Source organism: Thamnophis elegans, chromosome 2, assembly GCF_009769535.1.
Source record: "Thamnophis elegans isolate rThaEle1 chromosome 2, rThaEle1.pri, whole genome shotgun sequence".
In the NCBI taxonomy this organism is placed as follows: domain Eukaryota; kingdom Metazoa; phylum Chordata; class Lepidosauria; order Squamata; family Colubridae; genus Thamnophis; species Thamnophis elegans.
Genome location: NC_045542.1, coordinates 40031228 through 40045815, shown reverse-complemented (window position 1 = coordinate 40045815; position 14588 = coordinate 40031228). Strand labels below are relative to the sequence as shown.

Here is a 14588-nt window from a genome sequence, read left to right as displayed (position 1 = left end):
TCAGACAGACAGACCTTTTTAGGCCATTACTACTATTATTTACAGGTTATAATTTCTAAACTTTACATGTAGCGAGAAAAAGCAACACAAAATACAGATTTATTATTTTAATGGTTTTAAAATCTGCCCAGTATGTAGGATAGACTACATACTGGATAGTCTATGTATGATTAGACAGATTTAAGACAAAAGAAGGGGAAAATAATTAAACAGGATATACCAGAGTTAACATAGGCAATTGGACTGTGATATAAAACATAAACTGTGCCACATGTGTATCTTCACAGTGATCTGATGTTTGCTTTTTAATCAGTACAACCTTGTCAATGCAGTGGAATATTTTAACATAAATTTAATTAGTTTTACCTTGTAGTCTTGCATGCTCATCATTGCAAATTGAGGTGGAAAAGCAGACAGAAATATGAAAGTCTCAAACATTTGTAATTCCAAAAAATAAAACACAAAACTTTCCTGTTGAAATTCCTGGAAAATGGATTTTTTTAAAGAGAAGGCTTTATATGTGATAATATGGTATAATGAAACAGTTGTTCTAAATATGTTTACATGGCAAGCTTAGATACAAATGATAATGAAATTTAAAATAATATAATTAATTGATTCTTCCACATTTTAATGATTTTTTAAAAATCTACATTGATTCTTTTAAAAAACATATTCGTGTACTTTCCCATTGGTTCTCTGCCTCTGTATTTATGATCTTATTGGAATACTTACCCCTAAAAACATTTGACTCCAAATTCGAAGACGGGCAGTGGAATTAAGCATGTGTAAAAATGCATTGCTGATGATGTTGACAAGCACAGGAAAGCAGTTGGTTATTTCTGTGTGGCACATAAGTGTGAACCTGTATTTCTGAAACAAGGCATCAAGTTAGAAAAGAGATGAATCAAGAGAAGAAAGTGATCAAAAAACAATTATAGCCTAAGGGCCTCATCAGGTTTTTGACTGAGAACTAGGATAAAAAATAATTTACATTTAATACAATTATGTTAAATGTACTTAATACTTTATCCATTTTGGTACATTAACAGTTTCAAATCAGTTTATGCCTCACTAGTGTTATTTGTGCTCATTTTAGATTAGAGGTAGTCTTTGACTTACAACTGGTCATATAGCAACTGGTCAAAGTTACAACAGACCCCTCAGAGCTACTTATAACATGTTTTTGCATATCCTCCTGTGGTAACATCAGAGGTGGATTCCTCTTGGTCCTGTCCAGTACACCAGAAGAGGTACCGTATATACTCGAGTATAAGCCGACCCGAATATAAGCCGAGGCACCTAATTTTACCCCAAAAAGCTGGAAAAGTTATTGACTCGAGTATAAGCCTAGGGTGGGAAATGCAGCAGCTACGGTAAATTTCAAAAATAAAAAATCAGTGTTATTTGAAACTCAAAGTTATGTTTATTCAAGGGACCCGCTTAATTAAAGTGTTCTATAATATCAGTATGACTTATAATACTGCAAGTCTGCAATATTAAAATACTTGTATAGGGGATCCCCGGGATCCCCCGAAGAGATCAAATCACAACCAGTATGCCACCTTCTTGGTATATTGTTTTTATTTTCACTGAGTTTTTAAAAATGAGCATTATTTCATCCTTTTTTTCTTTATGTTTGATTGGTATCTGCAATTTGTGTTAATTCTGTTCATACATATAATATAAATGAAAAACCCAGCTCTCTTAAAAAATATTTTAAGTTCTTTCTGGTGCTCCCTTTAGAATTGGCCAACTAATATTTCTGTTCGCCCAACTAATGTCAGGCAGAGTTAACTGAAAAAGTAATTTTTCATGAAAGGACATTTTCCTAGGATTTTAATTGTTCTTACTGTCAGATTTCTCCTTATTTCCAGCTTGAGTCTCCTTCTGACAAGTTTCCATTGCTTCTTGTCCTGTCCTCAGGTGCTATTGCTGCCGCCGCCTCCTCCTCCTCCAACAGCACCAGCACATTTGCTGCCCAGCGCTGCGGCTGAGGTGAAGCCGCCAAAGCTCCCGCTGGCGCCCCCGCAGCGTTGGGCGGATATCCGGCAGTGCTGTTGGAGGAGGAGGAGGCGAACCAGCCTGCCATCGCCGGCCACCGCTAGCCCCGCCGCTCTTCCCACCCCCTTCCAAGCCCCAAAGTCCAGCGGATGGAGCAGCGAAGCCCTGGGGGTCTGTAGAGATTGTCAGTCATCCAGGTCACGGTTGTCCTAAAGGTGCTTTTTCAGGCAACAACTGGGCTTTCTTGGGTTTTTTTTGGGAAGACGTTTCATCCAAGAAGCTTCTTCAGCTCTGCCACTATCCTACTTCCCCACTATCCTGTCAGAGCTGAATGGTGAGAAACGAAACGTCTCCAAAGAAAAAAACAATAAAGTCCAGTTGCCTCCTGAAAAAGCACCCTTGGGTTGATCAGTGATATTGAGAGACACGCTGCATTTACCTTTAATTTTCTTTCTTCTAGCCTTCTGGAGCGGGCAAACAACTCAAGAGAAACTTTTGCAAATTCATACAAGTCCGAATTTACATCATAAAGCATTGTTCTTCCACGTCGATGAAGTTTAACTCTGGCAATTGCCTTATAATATATTACTTTCTCCGGTCTTATTGTTTTTGCTGGGGGGGACGGGGGACGAGTGTTTAACAACGCCACCCGATAATCATTTTTTATTGTGCCCCACCCCTCCCCTACAAAGCGAGTCTGCGCGGCCGGTGGAGACAGCCGACCTCCTTCCTAATCAGGAAAAGTCAGGCGCGTCGAAACTTCGGTAGCTCTCCGCGCTTCCTGCCATGCTCCGAGCCGCGGCTCCTCTCTTCGCAGCCTCCGACGCACCGAGAGCGGGAGCCCTCCAGCCGCCCAGGCCCAGCCCCTGAGGCGGTCGCCCGCTGCGATAGCGAACAAGTGCAACCTCTTCCTTCGGCCGGACTGGGCTGAAGCCGCCGCCGCCGCCGTCACGCGCTGCTGCTCTTCCTGCCTCCGCGCTTGCAGCGGTAACGGGCGGCGGGGTTGGTGGAAAAGGCGGAGGCGGCGGCGGAGGCGAAGGGAGGGAGGCGGGGAGAAAAGAATGGCAGCAGCCGAGGAACCCGGAGCGGCACCAGCAACAGGGAGCAGCAAGGCCGGCGAAGGGGAGCCGGCGTCGTCTTTCCAGAGCCGCCTGTGGAGGAGCCTGCAGCTGGGGGGCAAAGGCAAAGGCAGCAGCAAAGCGGGAGCCGAACGCCGCAGTGCGGACACCTCGTCGTCGCTTCCGCGGAGTCGCGCCGCGGAGCAGCCGGCCAAGGCGGACTTGTTAGCAGGGGGCGTCGTCGTCGGTTCCAGGTGGGGCGGCTTGAGGCGTCGAAAACACATGCTGGACCGCGTCTTCTCGTCCTCTCAGCCCAACTTGTGCTGCTCCTCGGCAGAGCCCCTGGAGGGCGTGAGCGCCGAGGCCGGCTCTGCTCTGCGCCGCCTACGCGAGCATCTCCTTCACCACCCTCAGGGCAAAGGGGGACAGCAGCAACAGCAGCACGGCCGGGGGGCTGACGACCCGCCCGCCTCTCCTTCCTCAACCTCTTCGGCGGCTGCCCCCGAAAAGGAACGGGTAGTAGGCGGAGATGGAGCCCTCAAAGCTGAGGCGCGGGAGAAGCCTCCGCAGCCGCCCCGACTCGGAGCTCACCTGTCCCATCAGAAGAGCTCTTCTCTGCCCGGCAACTGGAATCCCCTCTCCAAGGGATCCCCGTGCAGAAAATGCGGGGAGCAGCAGCGAAGCCCCGGGGCTTCGCTGCTCCATCCGCTGGACTGTGGGGCTTGGAAGGGGTCGGGAAGAGCGGCGGGGCTAGCGGTGGCCGGCGATGGCAGGCTGGTTCGCCTCCTCCTCCTCCAACAGGCAACAGCACTGCCGGATCCAGTTGTAGACTCGAGTATAAGCCGAGGCGGCTTTTTTCAGCCCAAAAAGTGGGCTGAAAAACTCGGCTTATACTCGAGTATATACGGTAGTGAAAATCTGCCATACCTTACCGGTAGTAACTGGTAACTGTAACCATACCGGTAGCTTGGCCACGCCCCCGAACCTCCGCAGAAGCTTCTTTTTTTAAGCCCTTTTTCCTTGCCAGTTCAGGCAAGGAGAAAGAGGTTTTAAAAACTAAAAGAGAGAGGGGGGGGGAGAGGGAGGAAGGAAGGGAAGGGAAGGGAGAAAGAAAAAAAATAAAAAGAAAGAAGGAATCTCACTTTTTAACTGGGATTCAGCAAAAGAGAAAAAAAATGCTGTTGCTTTAAATTGGAACTGAGCATGCCTGGCTGTGGAATTCTGGGAGTTGAAGTCCACAAGTCTTAATGCTGCAAACTTTAAATGGAAACCTGTTTTAAATTAAAAAGCTGCTCAAAAGGAAGTTTGCAAAGTGACATTCAGCAGTTTGTTTCTGGGTCAACTAACAACAAACTTGATAAAAGGTAGGATTCTTATATGGTTCTATGTTTTTGAAGTTTTGGGGTTTGTGCAATATGGGCTTTGTGTTTCTAAGAGTATTTTTTTATCATTCCCTGCTTGTGAATGCAGCCAAACTTTCTATAGGCTCATTATCTCATTATCTATCTGGCAGGCATGTGGAATGAGTCTTTCAGGGAGTAATATTTTATTGGGGGGTTGCTTCGCACAGAGGAAAGAAAGAAAGAAAGAAAGAAAGAAAGAAAGAAAGAAAGAAAGAAAGAAAGAAAGAAAAACAGCACAGCAATTTAGGGCTAGAAGGCTACTCAGAGGTCAACTAGTCTAACTCCCTGCTGCAGCAGGAAACCTTACATTGTCTGGATTATTTTAGTCCCTCTAACAGAGACGAAAATTGCCAGAAAGAAGAAGGAGTTTACTAGGGCAAGGCTGCCATGCAGAGGAAGGCAAAGATAGTCCTTGACTTATGGCTACAATTGAGCCCAAAATTTTGGTTACTAAGCAAGAGCGTTAAGTGAGCTTCACCACATTTTACCCAATCAGTGACATATCCTGGTGAGTGACATCAAGTTGGTCATGCCCACCCAGTCACATGACCACCAAGCCACACCCACAAAATAGGCCACGCCTACGTAATAGCTAGTAAAAAAATTGAAACCCACTCCTGGGTAACATGATCACATTTGGTGAGCTCAGCAACTAGCTCACTGTTACAGATATTTGCAGCAATTTGAGGGGCTTTTTGGCCAGGTTTTAGCATTTATTTCCAGTTTCTGGCAAAAAAAAAACCTCTAAGGGAAAATGGATTTGCTTAACAATTATCATAATCACTTAGCAGTTGCTGTAGTTGATTAACAACTGTCAATAAGAAAGGTTATAATGTATGGAAAGCCCGAGACTTTTATTATAATATATTGAAGGCCGGACACCCTGCACCATCTGGACCTAGAGAAAGACCACAAGAAGGACAGGATAGACAGCAAACTATACAACCACCAGACAAGATGGAGCATCTCTCTTCTCTAGAAGTGCAAGGTGCTATGGAACCAAGACCTAGCCGCATGACTACTAGACGTATGGAGAAACAAGCTAAGAAGCAACAGCATCAACAATCATCGGCCATCGATCAAGGAACTACAACAACAAATCTGGAAGCAGTGGGAGGAGCTAGACCTAAGGTTAAACAGGCCGTGCAGGAAGCTCTAAAAATGCTTCAACCAACCAAAGATGACAACTAAGATTTTAACATGGAATGTCAACGGACTGAACTCTCCACAGAAGAGGAAGAAAATATTTCATTATCTTAAACAGTTTAAGAACGATGTAATTTGTTTGCAAGAAACTCATATCAAGTCAACTGATCAAAAATATTTGATCAACTCAAAACTTGGTCAACATTTTGCAGCTTCTGCTATGGAAAAGAAGAATGGTATAGTTGTATACTTAAGAAAAGATATGAAAGCTGAATTAATAGAAGCAGATCCCTTCGGAAGATATATTGCTTTAGACTTAATCTTAGAAGGGAAAAAGACATTACTTTTGGGAATTTATGCTCCCAATCAACAGCAAGATAGATTCTATAGAAATCTTCATGCTAAATTAGTACAGTGGGACTATAGTTCCTGTATACTATTGGGTGACTGGAATGGAGTGATAGACACTAAGAGAGATAAGAAGATTTCCCGCCTAAATACCAAGATGCGAGCAAAGTTACCCAAATCTTTCTTTGACATTATGGATGATTTTGAATTGAGAGATATCTGGCGAGAAAGAAATGCAGAGGAATATGACTTCACTTTCTTCTCGGACAGGCATCAATCCCTTTCAAGGATTGATTTTATTCTAACCACTAATGATTTGCTTTCTAGGGTCAAGAAAACAAAGATTGCAGCTAGAGTCCTTTCGGACCATAACCCAGTTTGGATGGAGTTGGGAAGGGTAGTGCAGGCAAGAAGGTTTTGGAGACTGAATGAAAATTTATTTAGATATGAAAACTATATTAATGATTGTAAAAATTACTATCTGAATATTTGTTTTGAATATGAATAAGGGTACATCTATGGAATTTGTATGGGATGCAAGCAAAGCGTATATGAGAGGAGTTTTGATGAATATAAATAAAACACATAGAAATAAGCAAGGGTTAAAACGAACAGAACTGGAAGAGGAAATTAAGAGAAAAGAGCTGGAGTTAACAAGGAAACCAGACGATACAAAGGTTAAGGAAGCTATTAACATATTAAAATCTCAATTTGACATGTTGATCTCTGACCAGGTAGCTACTAATTTATTATATGCAAAACACAATACTTTTTGTAATGCAAACAAACCTGGCAGATGGTTAGCTTATCAGATTAGGAAAAAAAGGAAAACTCGAAATATATCTAAACTGATTTACAGAGGGAAGGAGGTGTTCCAACAGGAAGAGATTCAAAAGGCTTTCTGGGAATTTTTTACAGAACTGTATAAAGGGGATAAAATTAATGGTTTAGACATAGACAAATATTTAGACAAGGAGAAAATACCTTCAGTTAGAGAAGAACACAGGCAAAAATTGAATCAACCAATAACCTCGGGGGAAATCCTGCAGGTAATTAAGCAATTAAAGCCAGGGAAAGCACCAGGTACAGATGGCTTGACAGCGGTTTACTACAAAAACTTACAGTTAGAAATGGTAGAACCTCTTAGAGAATTATTTAATATGATTCAAACGGAAGGTAAAGTCCCTCCATCTTGGAAGACAGCGTTTATATCTTTGATACCCAAAGAAGATCAAGATACTACTCAACCCAAAAATTATAGACCCATTTCATTACTGAATGTAGATTATAAAATTTTTACTAAAATATTAGCAAATAGGTTAATGTTGGTCATTCAACAATTGATACATACGGACCAAACAGGTTTTATACAAGGGAGACAGATGAAAAGTAATGTTAGATTAATTATTAATGCATTAGAATATTTGGGAAAGAACAACCAGATCCCTGCTGCGTTTATATTTCTGGATGCTGAGAAGGCCTTTGATCGAGTTAATTGGCAATTTCTGTTGAAGATACTGCAAAAAATGCAGATAGGAGATAATTTTTTACAGTCAATTAAAGCAATATACCAACAGCAAACAGCACAAATCATAGTCAATGGAAGTCTAACAGACTCTTTTCAAATTGGAAAAGGTACAAGACAGGGCTGTCCTTTGTCCCCATTATTGTTTATTATAACTTTGGAAGTATTGTTGAATAAAATACGGGGCCTGGATGGTTTAAAAGGGATCAAGATTAGGCAGCAAGAATATAGAGTCCGCGCTTTTGCGGATGATTTGGTCATAATATTGGAACAACCGCAGGAATCCAGTATGGTTTTAATGAATATGATTAATCAATATGGTCAAGTGTCGGGCTTTAAAATAAACTTAGGAAAAACCAAAATATTAGCTATAAATATGAATATTAAACAAAAGGAAGAATTAGGAGTGATGCTAGGATGTGAGGTAGTTAAAAAAGTCAAATATCTTGGAGTTAACATTTTAACTTCAAATGGGAAATTATATAAGCATAATTATGAACCACTTTGGCATAGCATACAGACAGAGATGAAAAAATGGGAGAAATTGCACTTATCTTTGCTGGGTAGGATAGCGGCAGTGAAAATGAACATTTTACCAAAATTTTTATTTCTCTTCCAAATGTTACCTATACTTAAAAAAGATGCGAACCTTTTAGAATGGCAGAAGGGTATCAACAAATTTGTGTGGGCAGGAAAGAAGCCGAGGGTAAAGATGAAAATAATGCAAGATGTACAGTGAGAGAGGAGGATTGAAACTACCTAATTTAAAACTATATTATGATGCAGTGGCATTATCTGTAATTAGTGATTGGATTCATTTAACCAATGATAGATATTGAACATTGAGGGACACGATCTGGTATTTGGTTGGCATGCTTACCTGTTATTCAACAAAAAATTGGATAAGACCTTTTAAAAAGTCATATTTTAAGAAATGCTTATTGCGGGTCTGGAAGAAATATCAATATAAATTAAATGACAAGATACCCTGTGGGCAATTCCTAGACACGCAATTGAAAATATGAATACAGCACAAAAACAGGACAGAATTACTTACAGGACAGCTTCTTACCTCGGAAAGGGGGTATTACAATTAAAATGTTTAGAGGTATTAAAGAGGGAAGGTAGTTCAAAACATGGTTCCAGTATGGGCAATTACAGGCTAGGTGGAAAAATAGATCAAAAAATTGGTTTTATTCAAGTTGAGGATAATCGTTTAAACAAATAAGAGATCAAAGCTTAATGCATATAAAGAGGATATATAATGTATTAATACAGATGGATTCGGAAACAGAATTAGTTAAAGATTGTATGATAAAATGGGCTCAAAATATTGAGGAACCAATAATGTTGGATACATGGGAAGAATCTGGGTAAGAAATGTGAAATTTACACAAGCTCAAAATCTGAGAGAAAATTTTTACAAGATGTTCATAGATGGCATTTAGATCCTAAAAAGTTGGCCTCTATGTATCCGAATGTACAGCCTAAATGTTGGAGGTGTGGTTCTCTCGATGCTACATATTATCATATATGGTGGACCTGCCAAAAGGTTAAGGCATTTTGGATAAAATAATGGTGGGTCATGCAAAAATGTTTTTAAAAGAAGGATAAAGTTAGTCCTCAGTTATTTTACTAGGTATATGTACTGATTTACAGTGGTAGAGACCAATTTGACTCTGCACCTGATAACTGCAGCAAGACTGTTGGTGGCGCAATATTGGAAGAAGGAAGACTTGCCTACAATCCAAGAATGGACATTGAAAGTAACAACTTAGCTGAAATGGCTAAAATATCGGCATATCTCAAAGATCATTCAAATGAGAGATATAAACGAGACTGGAAAAAATGGATTGACTATATACAAATAAATACGGGACTAAGAAATTCCAGTTAGCCTATGCTTAAGATCAGAAATGATTAAACTGTTAAAGTCAGTTCAGTAAGAAGAAGCTAAGGTCAATCTAGAATGTCATTAATTTTCTTTATTTCTTTTTTTTCAATAGATTTTAGACTGTGTTAGTTAAAAATCCATACGTGTACGGGTTCTGGGAAGTCGGGGGGGGGAAGGAGGAGGGGGGGTGGGGGGGTGGAGGGAGGGAGGGATACACAAAAAAATGTACTTCAATGTCTTAATGATTGACAAATGATGACATATTTGTGTTTTTTTTTTTTAAAGAAAATAAAAAGTTGAAGTAAAAAAAAAAAAAAAAAAAAGAAAGGTTATAATGTTGAATTTTGTCATGTGATTCCTTGACTTATGACTCTAACTACTTATGTCCATAATTCCAGGCTCATTCATAGTCATAAGGACTACCTGTAAAAACAAGGAACAATCATTTTTCTATTCTTTTAAATCTGTATCCTATTAACATGGTTGAACCCTAAATAAAATAAAATTATATTAATTAAATAATTATATGTATTGTATATATGTATATGTATGTATGTATGTACGTATGTATGTATGTATGTATGTGTGATAATATAATTCTATTTGATATATAATTAAAAATATATTTCTAAAAGGCAGTTATAATATCCACAATCAATTCCATTAAATCCCTTGTTTCATTTTCCAAAAAGAGGGAAAAAATTCAATGTTACCTTCTCTTCAATGTCTACTTGTATGGCCCCATTGTGGACCAGCTGGTCACTGATATTGTTACCCGAGATTACGTCCATCAGAATGTTCTGATTCTTTATTGCCTGGACAAAATTATCAATTTTTTCACCTGGAAAATAAACAAAGAGGGACAATGGCATATTTTTTTCCAAACAAGAAGAGCGTACCAAATAATCAACAATACAATATTTAAATATAAATCATACCTATACTCAATTCATATTTAATGGTAGATTAGGATGGAGAACTCTGACTCTCTACCCTTTATTAAATTCTAAATCTGTGTGTCTTTCTATTTAGTGAGATTTTGGAAGTAATTATAAAGAATCCTTGCCATGGGAAAATGTTTTTGTTCTGAATTCTTAAAAAAAAAGTCTTTAAAAATTGGGCACTAGCGGGATCTAGAAGGAACTAAAGATTACAAGCAATGGAGATTACTCACATCTGACATAAATACAGAGTAAATCAAACTATTTTAACATTGGACATATTGAATGATAATTTTGAACAATGGACACAGAAATCAGTTTATTAAGAATATCTATCTCTAAAGATAGACTGTGGTTTAAAAGACATTATGGAAGAGGAACAAATTTTACTTGGCAAAACTGACACTGATTTGAACGTTTCTTTAAAAACAACTGGATATAAAGATGATAAGAAAAATATGTCATATGGACATAAAAAAGAAACTGGCAAATGTCTTAATGCATAAAAGCACTGTATAAATAAAGCAAGAGAGTGACTTGAATTGTTTCTTAAATTGGATTTACAAAAAAAGCTTGTTAAAGCTTTGAAAAAATTTATGAGAAGGGACAAAGAAAAAACTAAAAGAAATGAAGTTCTACGACATTACTCGAAGAGACTAAAAAGTTCATGATGGTTAGAAGTAAAAGGAAGGAATATAAAGTTGGTTTATTTGATCATGGTTAAAATATGTTATTATCTCTGATAACCCTTAATGGAGTTTTGCTGATCAGGACTAAAACAAGGTTTTAAGGATTTGTTTATAGATAAGATATGGGATATATCAAAATCTAAGGGACTGGTTTGGACAAAACTCAGCAGCACTTTTTCGTGTGGCTGTTGATAAAAGTAGGATCACCAACATGATCACCAATGTCCGATGATGGATATGGCACAGGAAAAAGAAGAAGAATGGGATATAGGAAGAAAAGAACATTTGTTGTATTTCAATAGATAGTGATTTTTTTTCCTGTTGTTTCTTTTGTTTATTTTTATTAGTTTTTATCATTGTGTTTATAATTTATAATATAATACTATGAAAAAAGAACATTATATTCCTCACCCTTACCTGTATTGTTAAGGATCAGAAGTCCAGAACTTCCTTGAAATTCCACTTTCCTGGCTGAAAGTATAACCCAGGATGAAGCTCTGCATAATGCATGGTCAATGAAACACCAAAGGAACAGTTTTGAATTATATATGGTAACAGAATGATTCCAGAAATTAGTAAGCTGTAATAAAAGATAAATACAATTAAGCATAGTAGAGATGTGAAATCCAACAAGTGCCATTCTACTTAGTTTATTAAACTAGACACAGTAAGACAATATTATTTAGAAGAAAAGTGATCTTTATTAATTTCCCTGAGTTTGAGCCACTGTGGAAAACTAATTGCAGCCCTAACTATTTAAAAATCTTAATTAGTTTTAAAAAATAGTTACTGTACATGAAGCCAATGGCATCCTGGTAAACAAAGCAAGTCTTCCCCAACCCATAATTTTGTATATTTTATAGTTTTATAGTATCTTTATAGAGGAAAAGTAGTTGTACTTTCTACAAAATGTATAATCTGTCAATGAGTAACATGGACAGAGCAACTTCACTGGATTAAAACCCAATTAACAAAATCTGATATTTTTCAGAGTGAAATAGGATTATAGCAAAAAATTATCTGGGTATTTGTCTTTTTATTTGAACAAATAAAAAGGGGATCATCCATGCCCTCTCGCTGAGATCATAATTGGTCTCCGTCCTTGGAGAAGAATTTTTTTATATCCTTGGACCCTTTAATGATCATTAAGAGAGAGGAAGAGGGAGAATGGGGAAGGGAGGGAAGGAGATGAAGAGAGGAGAGAGAGAAAGGGAGAGAAAGGAAAGAACATGGGAGGGAAACCTTTATTTTGTTCAAGATTCATGCAGGCAAGTTTTCACTTCAATCAAGGCATATATTTTGGCCCTTATTCCATAAGAAGATTGCACATTCAACATGCTTCAAATATAACTAATAGATCACTCACAGGGCTCCCCAGATTTTCCATTCCCTCTTGAGATTTAAAAAGTGCATTCTTGCAATGGCACAAACTTGTTGTCTCCAGAGTTTTAAGCCCTTCACTGTCACTGTTCCCATCTCTGACAATAACAGCAGATCCTGTTCCATTTCATCCTTTCCTGGTTCTTCTCCTTCCCCTTCGTGATGGACTCCATAATCTAAGGTAATTTTCAACGTACAATCAGTGTGCTTATTTCAGTTGAAGAAAGTCTTCATTTTCTAACCTTCATCCCTCCCTACTCCCTTCTAGCTTCTCTCTTCATTGTACTCTTTGCAATCTCTCTTCAATTATTACGCTAAAGTACTTACAGCAGCTGGGATTCGATCTGAGGAAGGAAAATAGCAAATTAAAAGTCAGGCATTATGAAGGGGTAGGATCTTAAAGAAATATGTAAAATGTTGAAAACTATGCGTGAATCATTTGGGTTGAGAAAGGATGATAATTTGAATATTATGGAAAGAAATGAAATTGAACACCCTATGATAGAAAAAGCAAGAAAGAATGAGAGAAATAATAAGCAGATAATGGATCTCATTGGACTTAATAGAGACATAAAGAAGAGGGAAGAACGTGTCCCAATAAAAAAACAAAAAAAGGGAAAGGAAAGAAAAGAATGGAACAGACAGGCAGCATGATGAAAGAAAGAAAAGAGTTCACTACAGGGGGAAAATATAATAAGAAAAGAAAAGGGGGAAATAGGCTGAGGAGACAAAAGGAAATGAAGAAGTTGTGACAAAATTCAGAGATTTAGATTTAAGATTTTTTTTAAATAAATGGAAAGGAAATTAATAAATTGGTAGCTGAGAGTGGGGGAAGGTGGATAATGTTTGTAAAGCATATACTGTTGTGAACTTTAATTAACCGTAACACTGAAATGTAATATGTGTGTATGATATAGAAAGAATTATAAGCAAAAAGAATTAAAGGTAAATTAACTAAGGTGAATAAAGATAGTAGGCCGGCTGATACGTATCAATAACGGAAAGTGAAATGATTATGCCGAGTTACAGATAAGAAAAATATTAGTTGGGAAAGTTATCAGAAGAGGGGTGGGGAATGGAGGGAAAATGTGGAAATACATCTAATAATGTATAGTTAAAATTACAAGATGAAACAAAATAGGGGTGTTTAATGATGTAAAAATATGTAACAGCATGATGAAGATAGCGGGAAGTCTGAATCCATCTTGCACTGCATCCAAAAAAGAGGTTGTTAGGGGGGTGGGGGGAGAGGAAACAATTAGAATTCGTATAAAGGTATACCTTTAAAAGAAAAACTAGCAATATTGAAAACATTTTTTTCGCTTCTTTTGTTGGGAATATAATTATCAATTCCAATGATAGTAAATGGGGTTTGCTAAAAGGTTGGAAATACACCACGTAAATAGAGAATGGAGAGGGGGAAGTAAAAGGGAGGAAAAGAGCAGAAGAGAGGGAAGGTGTGGAAAGAGAGGAGAGGGAAAGAGCAAGGGAAAGCAGAGAAGAGAGAGGGAAGAGGGAAGAAGATAGGGAGGAGAAGAGAAGGAGACGAGGAGAGCTGAAGACGAAATAGACTATAATATGGTGAATGGAAAGCAGAAGAGCAAACAAAAATTGAAGAGGCTTAATGGCAAAACAATTGATATACTATTGAATACTCAAAAATGTTTATTAAGATGTATAGGTATGCTTTGGATTATATTATATGTATGTTAAAAAATAAAAAACTTTTTTTCTCAAGTACTTACAGCAGAAGATATTCCAAATACTTTACCGTCATAATTTTTTTCATTTCCTTCTAGTTTCAAGAAGACATCTTCCAAAGTTGTCATAGTAACTCCATAGTCAACTATTCCTAGATCTGTCTGTTGATCGATTTCACTGAACAAACCTGAGTGGACAAAAACAAATCACATGCTTGACTTTGATTTGTCCTTCTAATTTAAGTCAAGCTATTCGCCAAAGCCAGCAAGCCTAGCAAACACTTGAAGGCAGGACAAGAAGCAATGGATGAAAACCAGGGGTGAAATCATCTGAAGTCTGCTATCTGTTCGCTTCCTGTGTGCATGCACGCATGCTCACCGCAGGTGGTAAAAAGACTTTTCTGAGTCTCCAAAGGTAAGTAGAACAGCAAGGGGGAAAACAGTTGTGCTATCCGATTTAGATTCGCTAGAAAGCAAGATTTCCTGATATCTAGCGAATA

At 38.3% G+C, this 14588-nt stretch overlaps 1 protein-coding gene across 1 annotated transcript in view; it reads right to left on the bottom strand.

The window, feature by feature from the left end:
- The window catches only part of LOC116502524 (ATP-binding cassette sub-family A member 8-B-like), an 86512-nt gene that overhangs the window by 28543 nt on the left and 43381 nt on the right, over positions 1-14588 (bottom strand). Inside the window, 7 exon segments of the mRNA XM_032208405.1 lie at positions 367-483; positions 736-873; positions 10092-10219; positions 11426-11470; positions 11473-11588; positions 12375-12564; positions 14160-14276. Coding sequence (XP_032064296.1) covers positions 367-483; positions 736-873; positions 10092-10219; positions 11426-11470; positions 11473-11588; positions 12375-12564; positions 14160-14276 — 851 coding nt within the window.